Genomic DNA, 18,973 nt, shown 5'->3' on the forward strand with positions numbered 1-18,973 from the left:
GCTCAAAAAGAAGCAGAGATGGAGAGTCCTACCATGTTTTCCTGACAGTCTGTTTCCCACAGTCTTCAGACTGCAGGTAAGATTAGACTTTTGGAACAGGGACCTCGTTTTGTGATGCATGTCAGAGGTGGGGGCCGCACCGCTTTCATTCAGGAAATAAAAGGAGAAAAGTAGGGGGTGGGTGATAGTTTCGTTTTAAATTAAAATATCATTTAAAAAAACTATTGCATTTGGGAATAAGTCTATATTGGTAATGTGTTTAAATACTAATAATTGACTTTAAAATCAGTAAAAGAAAAATCTGTATCTTCACACACAACTATTTTTAGTAGCTTATCTAATAATTATAACCCACAAAAGATTAACTAGTCCTAAAGTGACCCTTTAGAGACCGTTTATTAGCTTTCTCTTGACAAAGTGCAGGAGTCCTAGTCTGTTTCTAAGTTAGTCTCTCTGAAAGGAAACCACTGTGCCTTCGTTCTCGTTTCCAGAGCCCACTAAGGACAGTCCTTTGTACCGCTGTTGAAAATTTTCCAATAAATGGACACGTGAGCTCGCTTTAAGTGACTTTTAGGGCACAGGGATTGAAAGATTGTCTCTAGTTACCGTCAGTCTGAACTTAAAACCAGTAAAGAACCAATTATTAATGTTTGTCTTTGCAAAAAGAGAGGAACTAAAATTTACTATGGAAATTAGTTCCTTGATTATTTTCTGATCAGATATGTCCCATCATATGTTGCTTCCTTGTGAGTAGCTTTTTCTTGATAGGCACATACTTTTACCATTTGTACTCAAGAATTTCTGGACCAAAATACACTTGTTTTTCAAAGTAAATCAATGAAACCTGAGAATAAAACAATATATAAGGGCTGTAACTGTGCTGTACTGACTATAATGTTATCTGCAAGATTAATGTTCATAAATCAATAACAAAAAGTTTCCTTTAATGTAAATTGCAGCTATAAACTGATGTTTGCCATTGATTTTCTCATCTTTTTATGGAAACTTCCCAAAAAAAATGCATTTTTATTTTCCCTTTTAGAACATTCTGAATAAAATCAGCTTTAACTAGCTTTCATATTATTTTACAAAACCTAAACTACATAAAATCTAATTATTTAAAGAATTTGCAATACTTGTTTTTATGGCTCCCTCAAAAACAGAGATGTAAAGAAAAACAAGTCTTAAAAAAACTTTATTGAGACATTCTTAAATGTCAACAGCTGCATTTGATATTAGAGTGGTATTCAAAGAATAAAAAGACCCCAGGACAATACATAAAAAAATATTTCTTAAAAAAAAAGAAAAAACATTGTACACAACCAACTCTGTAATCTCATTTTTGAGTCGAAACATCTAGACACTAGTTACTTTCATACTGATATGTAGTCCTAAATAGTTGTTCATTATGGCAGGAATAAAATTCTATCACTAGAAAACCCTTAAACTTAGGATATGTAGTGATAACTTTACAAAAAAACAAAAAGAAAACAAAGCAACACTGTACATTTTTAAAACATTAAATATACACATGGTTTTTGTTCAGAGTTTTGCTTCAAGATGAATCGAGTACATTAGGATTTTATGGCATAAACAAAAATTCAGGTCCAATCCACACATAATGCACTAATCATCCTCATCTTCTTCCTCTTCCTCCTCCTCCTCCTCTCCTTCTTCCTCTTCATCAGCGGCAGAAGCTGATTCTGAATCGACTTTGCCTTTTGTACGGTAAGCAACGATGTCCTTTGAAGAGAACCGAAAATGGGTTTAGAACAACTGATGTTATCTTAAATCAAATCTTCAAAGTAAAAAATCTTTGAGACAGAAACAGACATTTTTCTTTCTTGTACTCACTTTGTCATATTTCTCCTTCAATTTGGCCGCCTTCTTCTCGTACGGCTGCTTCTCCTCCGCAGACGAGCTGTTCCACATCTCCCCGAGTTTCTTGGCGGTGTCGCCAATGGAAAGTCCGGGGCTTTCACTTTTTATTTTGGGGCGAAAATCTGCACAGAAAAGAAAGAAAGCAGACCTGTGGGGGGAAAATGTGTTTAAGCTACAGCTACAGGAAATGAAGAAAACTAGATGAAAGGACTGAGAAAAAAAGAGGAGGGAGAGAACATACGGCGGTCTCTTTGGAGCATTTGGGTCCTTGAATCGTTTCTTCTTCTGCCCCTTGGGGGGTACATAATTCTTCATTTCTCTCTCATAACGCACCTTGTCTTGTTTGGCCATATCTTCAAACTTGCCTTTCTCTTTAGGTGACATTGTCTAGAAGGGATAATAAATAAAAACACTTTAAAAAGGAGATTTTATATTAAGAAGAAATCATAAATATTTTTTTTATACCTTCCATCGCTCAGAGCATTTCTTGGAGAATTCCGAAAAATTGACTGAAGCATCAGGGTGTTTCTTCTTGTGCTCCTCTCGGCATGTTTGCACAAAGTAAGCATATGAGGACATTTTGCCCCTTGGCTTTTTTGGATCCTTCACCATCTTGGCTTAACTTAGGGAAGAAAATATAGATGTATGACAAAAATCATGCAATAGTAGAGCCAGTATGCTAATATTCCTTAGCTCAACTGTCTCCCTGCTGCTTTGTCAGTCCCATCTATTGTTTAAACAAGGAGGTAGGGGAGGGGGGGTGTCTGATGATCTATGTATGAGGAGGCCAAAAATGATGCTTCTTTGAAAATATATGCATAAAGATACGACGTTGTCCCCCCTCCCCCCAAAAAACTGAGGTAAAAGTAGCAAGATAAGTTTAGTTTTGTATTTGTTTGGTGGTGCATCTTCCTAAATGACAGTCAGAGCCGGCTTCAGATTGGACATGAACGCAAAGGCATTAGCGTCTGCCTGCCTCCTCTTGTGATTGCCCGCTAGCTGCTCGTTAGCATTAGCTCGGAGCTAAACTAGCCCGCCGCGATGCTAATCTGACGAGATCCTCATTAAAATGGCTGATTAGACCGCTAACAATGGGCTGGCGACGCCATTCAAACAAAAGCTTTTACGTCCCCCACCTCCTTCAACAACATGCCTTTACGAAAACTTTCAACGGGAAACTCAATGATTAGCTATAATTATTGGTTGAAACTGTTGAAAAAGAACGGGGGGAAATGTCCAGCGCCTGACACTGACTGAGAGCGTTCCGCAGCGGTTACCGTTACGGCAAAAGCTAGCAGCAGCACCAGCTCCTAGCTGCTCGCTGCCTGCTGCTGCCTGTGGCTTCCCCAAGATGACACAGCTGAACCAAAACATGCAGTGGTTTGGACATCGTCTATGTTGAGAAAAAATCCAAAACCGAAGCCAAGGTCGTCAGTGATCTTCTTGTGTAACACTTAGCAACATATGTAATTTATCAGTCAGAGACTTAGTATAAATTAAATCACCGCCCGGTGCTTTGACCATCATTACGTCGTTAATGTTTACTCGGAAACCGCTTAGGATGCTTACCCCCTCAGCCGGCTGCTCGTCTCAAACAATGGGACTAATAGCACCGTCCCTTGCCGCGGTCGTTCGGCTGAGGGGATCGGGCTGTGTTTATCCTGAGCGGAACGCTCGGCTGTCGGACATTGGCTGCCGCCAACTCCTTGGAGTATCCTATTGGGCACTGGCTGCCTCGGCCGGGCTGGATGTGCGGTTGGCTGCCCCGGAATACGGCAGCTCGGTGGCGCCAAACTTGAAGCTGGACCAACTGTCAGCGTCCATCAGTGATGGGACACATGACACACACGGGGGGGGGGGGCTTTGAAAAAACCCTTTCTCTGAATTTTAAACACGTTTTTAAACAGCTAAAAGTTGTCTTAGCTGGTCATTTGTAACTTTAATAGTTAGAAGTTATGAACAGAAATGTGATAACTAAAATAAACAAGTCAAATGGTTAAGTAAAGCATAATAGGGGTGGGATTTTATACTTTCATTTCCTTTTTGGCAAACCTCCCATTTAATGAATTCAATGCATCATGTAAAGCAGGGGTGTCAAACTCATTTTCACCGAGGGCCACATCAGCATAGGGGGGGTCTTCAAAGGGCCAGATATAACTTATACATGTAACTAAGTGTAATGAAAAATAAATGTAACTACTCCTTAATGTTAAACAACTCATTATTTATTTATTCTAATTTTTTAAAGTAACAATTACAGTTGCATAGAAAACATGTTTGCTTGTTATCCCAGCAGAAATCCTTTTAAATTTTGTCCGCTTATTAAAACCCACATAACCCTATAAATGAAGGGTCCAACTGTCCAAGTGAACAAAGAAAAATAACATGAAACTGAGCTCGAAAGAACATGTAGTACACATGTAACATTTGACAAAAAAAGGCTGCACACATCCAACTGATGGTTGGATGACAACAATTTGTCTGCATACACACATAAGACCTGCAAACATTGAATAATTACAACAGCAACATAAATAATATGAATTGACTAAAAACATTTTTTTAAAGAAATCAAAAACTTTTATGCCCTCGTGGGCCACATAAAATGACATGGCGGGCCACATTTGGCCCCCTGGCCTTGAATTTCACACATGAGATGTATAGTATTTTTAAGTACAAATATGTGTATTTATGATTAAGGGTAATTATATTGCATTTCCTCACACATGCATTACATGTGTGTGAGGATAGATAGATAGATAGACAGACAGACAGACGGATTTTAACTTTCATTTTTTCCAATCTAGTATGTGTATATCTCTTTGGTTTGTCCCTTTTTGTATTGTTTTTGTTCTGATTGGTTAAAATAAATCAATTCCAATTCAAATATTAGCACTTTCATAGCTTAGCAAAATCAAAGTTCAGTATGTAGCCTTTTAAAATTGTCTCCATCCATCCATCCATTCCAACCTTTTTTTTTTGACTAATTGAGTGCTAAAATTTTCTTGTTTACTCCTAATGTTTTTTTTTTTACTACTCTTTACCTTTTTTTCCTTTTTTTAATTTAAAGCAGGTTGATGGCACCAAATATACTGGCACAGGGTTTGATTCCCAGGGGGTGAGATTAGCATCATCTAGTGTGGGTCCTTAGGCAAGACCCTTCACGCTGCTGCCTACCTATGTAGCCATAAGGAGGTCCAAGTCTGGGTCTCCCTTTGCCGGTCTCCATCCCAGATAAAATAAAGGGTTGTGTCAGCAAGGGCTTCTGGTGTAAAAAAAACTCTTTGCCAAACCAAATGTGTGGATCAGTGAAAGCTTATTCAATGTGGCGACCCCAGAGGGAATGTGTCGAAAGGTGACCAAAACATTTTCCTTTTGAATTTGTTTGAAACAATGTTTTTTTTTCTTCTAAAAAAAACAACTATTGTAACAAAAAATAACTATTATTAATTTTTAGTTGATTTACTGTAGTATTTAACAGATGAAGCTGTAACTTTACAACAACTTTAAAATATTTAAAACAACAATAGAAATCAACGAAATAAATCAATATCACAACTTTTTTTTTGGCACAACTTTTTCTGCCTACTGAAAAAGAATGTGAAATAGCATAATTAGATCACGTGTCTGGGGAACTATATCAGACTTTGTGGTGCAGTTACATTTTTAATGAATGAGGCCCCCCACAGAGCCCCCATTCAGTGACAGTTTTCATGAGCACAGTGAGATCAGCTCAGTCAAGTCCAGATGAAGCTGATAGTTTCCTCTTTTTAAATCCCCAGGATTGAACATATTTCACCAAATTATTTATTTTATCTGGAACTGGAAGCAAAAACTGAAAAGCTTTTATTGTGAGCTCTACCAGAACAACCCTATAAGACTGAGTTCTCAGATGGCAGATAAAGGTAGGTTAAAGGAAAGGTCTGGCTTTAAAATTGAATTATTTAATCTTTGGTTTGTGACAATGAATGTCCTATGCTATTTTGGTAAAGATTTAAGGATTTAATTTAATTTAGGATTGTGTAACATGTTTCTTTATTTAAAACAAAATAATGGGCATACCTTTTTGTCAGTTTTCGATATGGGGAAGTAAAAGAAAAATGTTGAATTGATATTATTAAAAAAGAAAATACAAAACTAATTAATTAAATATACTAATCAGTAACCAATTAAAACAATTTCTTTTATTTTGTCAGGTAAAAAAAGTTTTCTTTGTTTGTTTTAATGCAATAATTCATCCTTCTAATGATGAACTTCCACTTTAATTCAATTTAAACAGTTTTTCATCAGTAAAAAGATATAATTTTGGAATGGGAATTTAAAAAATAATGCATGTCTAATCAACTAGTGTTAAAATTGAGTTGAACATGTCAATTAAAATCCAGCTGATTTACAGCAGTGACTTTGTTTTATTAGGATTTTCTAAAGCTTATTTTCAGTTTTTGTCTTTTTCTTAGATGACAAACAGTGTTGGAAACCTTATGAAACATCCTACAAAAAAAATTTTGTTTATCAGCCAAACTCTGCTGCAGACATCTCACAGTAAGTTTCACGAGCTTCATTAATAAATTAGAAAATTACTGTTAACATGTGTCAATGCGTTTTACTTTTTATGCCTATGCAGACCTCCAGTGTCCACCTCATTCAAAGACTCCTATGAACCTCTTGGTGTAACTGAATACACTAAGGAGTTCTACTGGAAAACCGCCTGTAAACCCAAGAGCATTAACATAACTGATTCAGGACAAAGAAGAAACAACCCTCATCCAAGCCAGGTTGGTTTTGTAGGTTGCACAGCCACAGAGGGTGAATGTTTACTTGGTAGTGTAAAAAATCTGAATAACTCAGTCCTACTACACTGTTTTTTTCAAAGGCTTTCATGTTGTGGACTCTACCCAGGGATGCTCTACAGAATTCCAGGCATGTAGCTGTACCTCTTGAAGCTCCCCCATCAGAGGAGAAGATTCTTGAGGCAATAAAGGCACAGTACCGCTCCATCTACAAACGTGACTTCACGGGAATGTATCGAGGTAGAACGTGTTTTGCTGCTTTAGTCATTTTTTATCTTAATGTTTTGCAAAAGATGAATTCAGAAAATGAAATTGTGTGTTTTTGTTTTTTTATTTTATTTTGATAGGATGTGATGGAAGTAATATGGCAGATGGACAGATTGTACCTATGCAAAACAGGATTGGAAGCCAGGGCACCCATATCAACTAAGGCTGGTACTTTTAACAAGCCAAATCAAAAAGCAGAGATGCTTGCAAATGTATTCAATGCAGTAACAGAACTCCACATGGGGGCTGCTGTGGTAAAGTCTGCTCTCAGATAAGAAAAGATGATCAGAACCACCATTACCGTCGCTGTATGTGAGCCACAATCCAAGTGTGTTGTTGTTCCTACGATTACAATCACTCATTTGCACTCAGCATAAGAACTGTGATCACATGTGTAAGAATATAAAAGTTACATGGTAGCAGTTTTTTAGACTGTTCCTCCAGGTTTTAGGTCAAATCAATCTCAGGAAGGTCAGAATTTAGTATTTTATTGAAAAATACTTCTTTCTAACACACAAAAGACTGTTTTATTTTTTTGTGCGTTCACAGAAAGCAAACAGTAAAAGCATTATATCTGACATTTGTCCAAATAAAAAGAAAAAAAAGAAGATTCCTGCAGGCATGCAGTCTTCTTTTTCTCTGCAGAGGATATCAAGCTGGCTGGAACCACACTAAAATATTGGCAGTTTTAATAAGCTCCTTTCATGTACTTTAAACAAGATCCAGATACACATTTAATCAACATGTCCAATTATGTAGCCACCTCTCTGACCACTGCTGATTATTGAAGTGTGACTTTAGACTCGACTCACTGTTTGATGTTTGTATCGAGTGTGTTTGCGGCACCAAATTAGAACTCAACCGGGCCGTTCTTTTTCCGCCTTCCCCGTTTCATCATTCTCATTTTCTGCTGCCCCAATCAACTCTTTCATCCATTTTATAACAAGGCTGTGTCCAAAACATGATCAAAAGTTTGGTGTTGTGAAATGCTGTGTCCACCAAGGAAATGTGCTATGTTGTGCTTTAATCTCTGCCAATTTGTATGAGGAAAAAACACACAGTTGTTGGTTAATTTTCAATAAATAACGTCTCATATGTTTGTCAAATTTAAGTATTTCTTAATTTAAAAAAAAAAAAAATCAAAACGTTCATTACCTGTTTGCTCCATTTTTAATTTAATGCTAAAATGCAAAATAAAAAATAGTTTTTTATTTTAGTTTATAAATTGTTTTTCAAAAAAAATTTTTTTTAAATACTTTGGAATAATACACAATCTAATTATGTTGCATTATACATTTAGAATCCAAAGTTTTGTAAGTTTGGAGCATTGAAATGCACACAAAAACAGGATACAAATAAATAAAATCTTATATATATTCTTGAAATGAGCAAAAAAAAAAATATAAAATATATATATATATATGAATTTGCCCGTGCGGTAAGAAAGATTTCCTTACCACAAATTCTTACTTTAAGAATAGAAATCAAGTCCCTTAGACACATTTTCTGAAACTCAGATTATTTTACAAAAAAAAATTCTCGATTTTTCTTGCAAGACTGCAGATAAAACATTTTTTCTTTGTTAAGATTCAGTCTTTGCATTGTGAGTCTAACAGAGTCAACAGGTTCTCTGCATGTGCTTGGTCATGTTTTGAGTTATGTAGTCCCTCCCGTCACTCTTGGTTTCTTAGTTACCATGATGCCAGGTGTAATGTTAGAGCCAGTGTCAGGTAGACTGATGTTGGATCTATCTGACTAATGTCAGTTTGAATGTAAGACTGGGAAAAAAAAACGTATATATATATATATATTTTAGTAACCTTGTTCATGTTAAAAAGTTTGCAAAGAGGAGAATTGATCAGCAATGTCATTGAGGAGAAACGTTCGCTCTTCTTCAGCTTCAGGAAGATTAGAAACCAAATCTGGGTTCAGGTACTGGATGTCTCATTGTTTTTCTGAGTTGATTGCTTATCTTCTTGTGATTTCACAGTTTAACTTGTAATTTGTGTTTATGTGTTTTGTCCTTTTTCTATAAAGCTCCTTGATTTACCCCATGAATTGTTCTGCCTTGGCTTTTAAACATACAATAAAAATAAAAAAGCACAAAAGAATAATAGAAAAAGTGTTTACTTATAAATATTACTGAAAGAGCTGTTTTTTTTTCATGGTACATGGGCTCTGTTGCAAAGAAGGACGTCTGACCTTTGTTATTTACAATCACAACAGTGCAACACAGACTAAAAATGAGTCAAAGTTTTGGTTTGATTATGAACTTGCAGCTTCCCCTTTGCACATGCTGATAGACTGGAGAAGAAGAGACACCTGCCCAGGCCAGGGGACTTGGAGGATTTCACAGCAGCTAAACATGTGCGCTTCAGTGAGGGGGAAAAGGAGCAGCCCGGGTGGTTGGTGCGAGAGCTGCTGAAACACAACCGGCGAAGACACTCTGTTACGCTTGGAGACGAAATTCAAGTCTTTAATAAGCAGCACAGCAGTTTTCGTTCAGCTGACAGCCTTCAGGTGTGGTTTTTAAAAACCAAAAACGGACTAAATGTTTTTTTAAAATGGGTTAAAAAGTGAATGACTTGATGCTTTTCAAGCTTTTTACTTCTTCAGAGCTGCCGCTTTTGGCCTGAAGATGTCACCAGAGTGCTGTAGTGATCACGAAATATGCAGGTTTCATGTCAACTGTAAGAAGCAAAAGGATGCGATATAGTGACAGACGAGCTCATTTTACTTAGTGAGCTCCTTAAACCCAGTAATGATCACATAAAACAAGCCCATTGCTCTGAGCCAACCATTCAAAAGGTCCTGAGCAGTTCAGAGTCAAGCTTTCAGCCTGACAGGAATGATGGAATGATGCAGGAGGCTGTGTTGCAAATGCACCAGCTCAAGTTCTTTCAGTCACAGATATGTGACACACTCTCCTGCTTAATGCGAGGAGCAATGTGCCATAACAGATTAGGGGGGGGAGCTCAGGAGTTCAAAGTTGTGCATCTCTAATAAAGGGATTTGGAAAGCAGTCAAGGATATGTGACTAGTTTTAGCACCCCCATCACTCTGGATGATTAAACACTTATCTCACTAATTCAGGGAATACTGTGGGGAAACCTCCATTCTGGCTAGATCCTTGAGAAATGAATCTGTTTATCCCTCTGTTTTTGTATATTCTTGTGTAAGCATATGACCACCATGCATTAAAGAACAGTTGCTAGGAGACCAGAGAAAGTCCTAGGAAAGACAATTGAAAGAAAGGAAGTAACCTCAAATTTGACCATTGCCTCTGATGTGCTCATTACAATGACATCATTGCCTCAGGAAAGAGCCTTGATAATGAACTGTAAAATATTTATTGTTAATGGGTTCTCTCTCCTTTTTAGACCCCCGACTTTAAAAACTGCTTGGTGAGTTGACTTTGTGTCCTCTAAAAGAAAATTGTATTTAATTCAACTTTGATACTTCCATAACGTCCATAATCATATCTATAATTATAATGACCCCATCTGTTCTTTTTCCATTCTAAGTTAGATGAAAAGATATCGTTGGAAAGTCTGCAGAAACTCAAACTAACTTTCGAGGTACTGGGATGATTGTAATAAAAATACCCAGTGATTTATTTTGAGATGGAACAATGGGTTGTTTTCTAAAGGAATATGAAGATAGAGGCTTAAGATGCATCGATGAGAGGGCTTTTGGACGTGCAGTGAAGACGTGTTTTGGTTTGTCTAACACGGTGAGACAGCTCGACATTTGTCTTCACATCTTTTCCCTCTTAATGTTCTCACTAACTGACCTTTCCACGGCTAAAAATATTTCCGTACTTAATTAACTAGAAAAAAGTGTCATTGTCCTCTTTTGGATTTCACAGAGCAATGAACAGATTCATGGATTATTCAAGAAGATTGATTATTTAGATCAAGGAAAGATTTCTTGGGTAAGGTGATATTTCAGTATTAGTTTCCCATTAGGTTTACACTTGTTGAGTCATTTACCACGTCAAGTGTAACTGAAGCTTAAAAGAAACAAATGCAACAAAAAATAAAACCTTAAAATTGGGATTTATTTAGTTTTTATTAATTCTGTGTCACAGTCTCTGTGTGTTACAGTCTCATCCAAATATCTACTGTTAGATTTTTCTCTTTTTTTTGTTACAAATTATAAATGCTTCGGCTAAAGTTATTAAGATGTTTAATTTCTAGTTTAAACCAGATTAGCTTTTGAAATAATCTTGTCTTTTCATGGATTTCTGCTTTGTAAGTAGAGTATAATGTTGATTTAACATAAAGCTATTTGATTCAGGGTGACTTCTGCACACACATGGTGCACGAATATCAAGAAAAGCAAGAAACTTTGAGGCGCAGCAAGCAGATGGCCTTTGCTTTACCAGCCAAAGTGAAAACTCTAAGTCATGATTTTCCCATTGTCAACATCCACTCCACCCACGACGGCAACATGTTCACGGTCAGAGAAGATGGGCTCGTTTGTCACTGGAGTGCCAAACTTCAACCTCAGAGGACCAAACAGATTTTTGTAAGTTTTAAACCTTTTGAAATCTTCTTGCTGAATCTTTTTATTCTTTCCCCAAACTTAACATTTTCTTTACTTTTTACTTTATGCATCTGCTGACAGTGCACATTTCAGACCAAATCTACACTTATCAAGAAAAAAAAAACAATAATTTCAGAAAAAATTTACTATATAATAAAAAATGTTAATAACTGTCAAAACATTTTTTTAATATTACACATTTTGCTGGTTACATCTTAGGTCAGAACAGTATGAAAAAATGGTAAGACATAAATGAAAATAAAGTTGATTTTATTGCATTAATGCTTTCCAAAAATTAAAAAAACAACAGCTTTTTTTTCCCTTGTTGGCACAAAAGGTCTCAAAATGTATTGTATTATAAAAAATGTATATACATTTATAATGAGGGCTCAAAACTTTACCAAGAGAATACTAGAAAATACCTCAAACTTTTTTTAAATATTTTCAAATCCTTTCAATAGTTTTTATTCAAATTGTTGTTCTCACCCAAACTCCTGTGTCGTTTTCTAGCACAGTGTTTTTGCAGAGCAGCAGTGGTTCATTAGACATTTGCCTGAGTTCTGGGTGGAACTGACTGCCGCTGCTTCCCAAACATCCTTCTTATCACACTTTCCCCAGCTAGCCCAACGCAACTCCAATCTAACACTAGCGGTGCAACAAAAACGGCGAACAATGTTGGAGCTATTCAGCCGTGTAGTTTTAAGGCCAGATTCCAGCTCAGACGAGGACAAGAAGAGGAACAGTATTTGGATCTATTTGTCTTCAAGTGGATGCATCAGAATGTAGAGTAGCAGGGAGCTTAGCACCTACGTCACTGCTATAGGCTTTTCCCAATGCAACCCTTTTCGTCTCCTCCTGATTCACAACGATTTGAATTATAAATACCGGTACTCAAAAAATGCTCTTAAGACATATGCTCTGAGTTTTATATGAAGAACAAAAAATGTTAAAAACACCAGAAATACTATTTTTATTGGAGTAGGTCTGTAAAACTTTTAAATTTTAGACATAGTTTCAGAGAACAAATTGCCTTAACCTTTCTATATCATTTGCTGCTAATTTTCAATGGACCATTCAAACCAGGATTCCACTTAATTGTTAGATGTCAGAGCTCTGTCTCCCCCTCTGGTCACCAGTGGGAACTGTCTCCAGAGTCATGAATGTACTTCATCTCCTAGAAACCCCAGCTCACAGCTCCTGGATGCCTCACACCTGACTCTCATTTACAAATCACTCACTGCACTACTGCACTGCGCTGAGCATCACTCAGTGGGAAGTATAATTTGTGCCACTCTGCCTTCATTACTGAGCATTGTGTCCGGAAATAAGCTTCTGTTTCCAGACCCCGTTTCTGGCTCCGTTTGGCTGCTGCCTGTTGCCTGCCCTGGCTCTCGCTTGGATCCTGAATACCCCTGACGTCTCTGATGCCCTTTTGCTTGTTATTGACCCCTGCCTGCCTGACCCTGATTTAACTTTGAGGACTTTTAGCTGAGCTAACAAACCTGCTGCAACCTGAACCAGCCGTCTGCTGGTTCTTATGACATTAATGAGCATCATCTTGAACGGAAAAAATACTGAAGGATTGTTTTTTTAAATATATCATTGGAAACCAATTCAGACAAAAAGTAATTGTATTTATAAAGTAATACATACAATTACATTTCTTTTTTAATTCCGTTCCAATAGTGTACTCAATTTAATCTGCTGAAATATTTTAGTATGATGCAGTTATTGTGACTTATTTTGTTTTTCTCCTCCATCAATCTATGAAGTTTGTATGTTTAAGTGAAAAAAAGCACTTTATAAATACATACAGTACATGCATACAAAAGTGCTCGTCAGAGCAAGAAAAATGTTTTTTTTTCTTTTGACAGAATGGAGGATCTGCTCGTAAAACATCAAAGTGGGCAAGTGATTTCACACTGATGGAGGAATACAACAAGCTCATTATTGGAACTGGGTATTGGAAAAATTAGATTCAGAAAAAGCCTTTTAGCATGTTCTTTTTTCAATAAGTCATCTAAATTGTTTGTGCACGCCCATTTTCTCTTTCAGGAGCAGAGAGATACAGTTTTATGAACTTCCAACCTTAAAACCTTGTTGTCAAATAAGTGCCCTGGACTCTATTCCTCTGACTGTAGATTGCAGGTGGGTCAACTTTCTGCACCATCTCTGACAAACACCAGTGTCTGATGCTCCTAATGGGTTTTTTATTCCTCCATGCCAAAGCTCCACTGGCCCTGATAAATGTTGTGTGCTATATGGAGACACAGAGGTGGGTTCATTGTTAGAGATGAATCAAAGTTGACTGTAAATGTCAAGGCTGAAGCACTGATGAGTTAATTTTGTGTTGCAGGGATGTGTGAACATCTTTTTAATATCCTCTGCTAAGTATATATTCAGGTAATGTTGCTTTATGAAAAGCTGCAAAATCATGTTTCCCCATGTTATTTAAAGGAATGAAAGGCATAAAAACAGGCTTAAAGCTTGTATCATTTTAATTCATGAAACTTTGTTCTTGTATTGTCACAAAAGCTACCTTGTCGTTCCTTAACAGAATTCTCTTAACAATGCCATAACACCACAATGTGGAGACACTGCAGCTCATTGAAATATAATCAGATGAATTCAGAATCATTGAAACAATTTTGAACATGATATAAGTTGCTTCTCACTATTTTCCCAATAATCTATATGTCATAAACTCTTGTTGTCAGTTCTTAGCTGTCTTCTTGCCAGTAACCGCTCTGCAGCATGTCTCCACTGGACCGAACAAGCGTGTAAAAAGTGTTCAACCTGACGTTAAGACAGGCGTTCAAAACTTCTGAGTGAAATATAAAGATTGAATGAATTAAAAGGACTTCCATAACTTCTGTCTGGTTGCTTTGCCCCGCCCTCGTAATTCCTGACCAATGAGTGAAGTGATTTTTAGTTGTGTGTTTTTTTTGCAACTCTTGGTTCGAATGACGAAAGGCCGCTTGATGGATCAAACACAAGGTTTGGAGCTCGATCCGGACCAAATTACGCGGACTGGGTCCGGAAAAAACGGTTTTCCCAGTCAGAAAACACCCTTAAACACATTTTTTGAATAACCAAAAAAAGAAAAGAACGACCCTGGGAGTATTTCAGGAAGGCAATTCGAGCAGTGTGTTTACCTGGTGACTCCTCCCTGCGGGCGGTTTAGTCTAATTAACTCACCTGTTCATTCTTCCATTTCCGCGAGCTCTGCGTTCATCACCCCACCCTCCTTTCCGGCTTCCACCTGTGAGCTCCGTTAGGTGTAGTTTAATATCCTACGTTTTCTATGGAGATCTTTGTTTTATGTATCTGAACGAGCCTTATGCCAAACCAAAAGAAATATGGAAACAAATCTTTACTGCATGAGTTTTCTGACTGAAATGCAAAATACACAATTTGGAATTTGGGGTAAATTTTCAACATTTTGGCATGACATTTATAAAAATTCTTTGGGGGTTCGAAGAGAAAGCTGTATGTATTAAGAGCCTTTGCCAAAGGAAAAAAATAGAAGGATTTAGAACATAGTAGGAATTTTAGCAACCACCATAAGTTAGAATTTTGAAATGACAAAAATAATCTTTTTTTTTCACTAAAAACTTGATGTCATAGTAACTTTTACTATATGGTTGTTTACCTGGATATTCTTCTTTAGTTTGATATCTTTATTGAGCTCACATTTTCTGCCACACATTCATTTTTAGCACAAAGTTGAAGTTATACAGAGCTTGTTAGACCACATCAGGGTTTTTTTTCCTGCTAAAACAATTTCGAATTCTACTCATTTTCTTACTTTGTGGTGTCTTCTGCAGCAATAGTGATGTTGCATAGCAACTTTGCATACATTTCTTCATCAAAATAGCTATGAGTCATATCACCAAGTCTGTAAAAATAATTACTTTGGAGGGAAGTGCCAATCAAAGAGACTGTGAAGCTGAGCTTTATGACACGAGCTTAGTTTAAGGCTTTACAGTTAATTTTCTCTTTTTTAATTTTTTTTTTTTTTACAGATCATGGAATGTATTACCAAAAATGGAAAATGTGCCCACCATAACAGTTTCCAGCGCTGTGCTTTCTCCAGATGTGACATTTATTAGATGGAAAGCTCACAGTGACTGGGTAACAAAGGTAAACTTTACATTTACAGGTTTAGCCTATGGGTCAAGTTTAGCATTAAAAATAAAATAAATAAATAAATAAATAGAATTAAAAAAAAGGTTTTCAAACAAGTAAGGCAAGTATTTTACATCAGACTTTATTAGTAAATGTTACTGGGTTGTGTGCAGTTTGATGGGGTTCTGAGCTCTGTGAAAGGTTGTAACTCTGCATTCATTTTCATCCATCTGTCACTGTTTCCTAGTGCCAGTCTCCCAGCTCTTTCACTAGAACCACTTCCCCTCACCAAGCTGCAGCACCATGCCTGCCCTGCAGGGTTTCTGTAATCAGGGGACACAAACTAACTCCGTTAATCCATGTTCAGTTTTAGATTAAAGACATTGTCAATGACTTCTTTCATGTTGAAATGACTGAAGGAGTCAGAAGGAAAACATGATCTGTCATCCTCTGCCAGGTCTGTGCCCAAAGACAATTGTCTCTTCCAGCTCTCAAAACTACTTGCCAGACCTCATGGCGTAATTTCACTTGTGTATTCTTAAGTGATTTTTGCGGGTTGTAAAACCCACAACCATTACATTTAATTAAGCATAACCAAACTCTGAAAGCATCAGTGGAAATCTGAACAAATTACGATGTTAAATTGCCTTTACACCGGTTTAATGGGATATTTAACTTCATTAAACCCTTTTATATAAATAAGTAGAAGAAAATAGCAGCAATTCCTGTCTTCAGTGTCTCATTTGATGATTAAATGTATATTAAAATTACATTCGTACTACTAGTGTAATATAATAATGCAAATAAAGTTAGAAAAGGATGTCAATTGACACATTTCCTAATATAATGCATAAATAAACAAATCCTCCTGCACAATAAAATTTCAGTTCAAAACAACCAAAAAGACTTTTCAAAATACCTCAAAGTAAAAATTACATGATAGTGACTAAACGTTAGAACATTATAATAATAATAATAATAAAAACATGGCTGGATTGCTCTGTCTGATTGGATTATGACAAAATAAAATAAAATAAAATAAACAATCCAAGATGTTTTAGAATAATATTTGCTTGGTTTGAAATTAAGTTTTTTTATACAGCTTTGCAATAAAAAATGTTTTTTTTTTTTTTTCAATTTAGGTCAAATATTTCCACAGCTTTGAAATTGTTGCCTCCTCATCAAATGAAGAATCTTCTTCTTTGGTTTTAGGTAAATACTTGTGCATGTCTCTGCAAATAAACCTAATTTTAAATAGTTTTTACTTTTTACTGTACTCATCTGATGGTCATATACCCAAAAAACAAAAAAACAAGAGAGGAAACTCATTCATATTCTTTCATTAACATATCAGTAAACAAATAAGATTGTTCAGAAATTGAACTCTGTGTTGGACAATCGGCCTAAATATCTGCAGGATGACTCATTATGACGCATCCATAACAAATTCGCCAATCGATGCCAGCATGCGTGAGATGGCGTGGTGTGTCCTCTTGCTGATGATGACTTAGCCCTGCACTCCAAGCATATTGTGATCAATGCCCACACATTATGGTAATGTAATGCTCCTTTTTCTTTCATGCATTCCTTCTTGAGGCCGTTTGTGTCCTCTGACAGACTCAGCAAAGCAGTTAAAGGAGATTCAAGAGGCCCGCGATTTGGGCAGATCCAGAAAAGTCAAAACGAGCGCACCTCCGCAGGCTCCAGCGCCATGTGATCACACTATTTTCACCATCTGCAAAGGTGTGAAGGCTTTTGACCTTTGTTTGAAGCCCAAAATGCTGGTGACTGGAGGCATGGACAGACTCATACGTCTGTGGCACCCACACTTTCCTGGGTGAGGAACCAGGTTATAGTCGTTGGTATTTTTATGTAGAAATCTACTTTCTGTTTACTTGATTTTCGTTTTTCTTTTCAGGAAACCTACCGGCATTTTGAAAGGTCACTCAGCTCCCATCTTCTTCCTTTGGATCTCCTCAGAGGACAGTCAGATTGTCTCTGTCTCTGTAGACTGCACTGTGAAAGTAACTTCTTTTCTTTTTTTAAATTTAGATCCTGAAGATTCTGACTTTTAATTCATAAATAAACTGAATTACACAATGCAAAACAAATATCAGCCAAAACGATTTACATATTCAGTCAGTCATTATATAAAACTCCCTGCATATAATTCCTCATCTACTTTGCCAAACTCCTACAAACTTGAATTGAAGTTATAGCTGCAAATAGGGAATACTTTTGTAAAGACGTGAGTGACCTTCCATCACTCTTCTCTTGCTCTCATTTCAGATTTGGCACATTCAGGATGAGTGCTGCCTTTTCACAGGAGAATCTAAGGCCAGCAGCATTTATGGAGAAATATCTGCATGCCACTATTCCCCTGCCATGAAATCTCTGTACATTGCTGCAGACAGCATAGCTGTGCTCAAGCTGAAGCCCAGGTCTTTTTTTGTTTCTCTCAGTTCAACTTTTAGCCCCCTGTTCAAGTAGGCAACACATACAATTAATGGTAATACAGACCTTCCCTTGTTGGATTTGACTCTCCACTTCCACTATTCAAATGGACATTTAAGACTTTTACTTAAAGAAAGAGCTTCGCATTAACGTCGCTCATTAATTTAGTTTTGCCTCTCTCCTGTCAGACCACAGCCTCGCCGTCGCTTGACTGAATCACATAATGAACCTGTTTTGTGCTGCTGCTACAGCGAGGAATTCCGCCAAGTCGTGAGCTGTGGTGAGGGCTCAGTGAGTAAATGAGTGCATGGCAGCATGCTGAGCAACTTAACAAAAATAAATAAATAAATAAATAAATAAATAAATAAACGCAATCTGTTTGTTTGTAAAGGGCGATTGATTCTGACTGGTTTGTAGGTGCTGAAGGTTTGGGACTTGGACACTGGGCGCCAGGGGCCTGTTTCAGAAAGGAGGTTAAGTGTAAACTCTGAGTGCATTAACCCTGAAATCAGGGAAACCCTGGGTTTTTCCGTTTCAGAATGGGAGGTTTGTTAAACCAGAGAAAGCAGAGTAAGTCAAACCCGTTTCTGAAAGAGAGGTAACTTCTACTCGGAGTCCGTATCCATGGTTACTTATGCTGTGAACCTAACCTGGTCGGGAGCAGGTTTTATTCTCCAAACTCGAAGTTTCTGCTGGTCCCCTCCCCTTTTTAAAGACGAACGACGTATTTTTCGCTTTAACCTTCATTGCCCACATTTCCGTCACACAGAGACAGTCTAAGTGACAAGAATGGCTTGTCCTTTTTTGGAGGACCCAATAGACGAGGAGGCTGCATTAATTTGTAGAGAATTATATTTACCTCGTACGAGGATTTTGAGAAGACTCGATTTCTTTTTCACTTTTAA

The 18,973-nt window shown here is 37.0% G+C and overlaps 2 protein-coding genes and 1 long non-coding RNA gene across 3 annotated transcripts; 2 read left to right on the forward strand and 1 right to left on the reverse strand.

Moving 5' to 3' along the window:
• Positions 1 to 1,179: 1,179 nt before the first annotated feature.
• On the reverse strand, positions 1,180 to 3,669 carry hmgb1b (high mobility group box 1b). The gene is made up of 5 exons (XM_004075302.5): positions 3,451 to 3,669; positions 2,347 to 2,503; positions 2,123 to 2,268; positions 1,855 to 2,029; positions 1,180 to 1,743 (listed from the first exon to the last, which is right to left on the reverse strand). The coding sequence occupies exons 2-5, from the start codon at positions 2,491 to 2,493 to the stop codon at positions 1,627 to 1,629; spliced, it is 585 nt and encodes a 194-aa protein (XP_004075350.1). The 5' UTR covers positions 2,494 to 2,503; positions 3,451 to 3,669; the 3' UTR covers positions 1,180 to 1,626.
• Positions 3,670 to 6,336: 2,667 nt separating this feature from the next.
• On the forward strand, positions 6,337 to 8,421 carry LOC144981658 (uncharacterized). Its single transcript, XR_013647230.1, has 3 exons — positions 6,337 to 6,423; positions 6,506 to 6,911; positions 7,019 to 8,421. It is a non-coding gene; the product is annotated as an uncharacterized LOC144981658 (long non-coding RNA).
• Positions 8,422 to 8,436: 15 nt separating this feature from the next.
• Positions 8,437 to 18,458, forward strand: wdr95 (WD40 repeat domain 95). The gene is made up of 13 exons (XM_023961708.2): positions 8,437 to 8,870; positions 9,218 to 10,671; positions 10,807 to 10,872; positions 11,238 to 11,468; positions 13,361 to 13,446; positions 13,542 to 13,634; positions 13,716 to 13,761; positions 13,843 to 13,889; positions 15,512 to 15,629; positions 16,757 to 16,826; positions 17,211 to 17,451; positions 17,533 to 17,638; positions 17,904 to 18,458. The coding sequence occupies exons 2-13, from the start codon at positions 10,570 to 10,572 to the stop codon at positions 18,102 to 18,104; spliced, it is 1,407 nt and encodes a 468-aa protein (XP_023817476.2). The 5' UTR covers positions 8,437 to 8,870; positions 9,218 to 10,569; the 3' UTR covers positions 18,105 to 18,458.
• The last annotated feature ends 515 nt before the right edge of the window (positions 18,459 to 18,973 follow it).

This window comes from Oryzias latipes, chromosome 13 (genome assembly GCF_053564925.1).
Source record: "Oryzias latipes strain Hd-rR chromosome 13, Olatipes_Hd-rR_3.1".
Classification (NCBI taxonomy): domain Eukaryota; kingdom Metazoa; phylum Chordata; class Actinopteri; order Beloniformes; family Adrianichthyidae; genus Oryzias; species Oryzias latipes.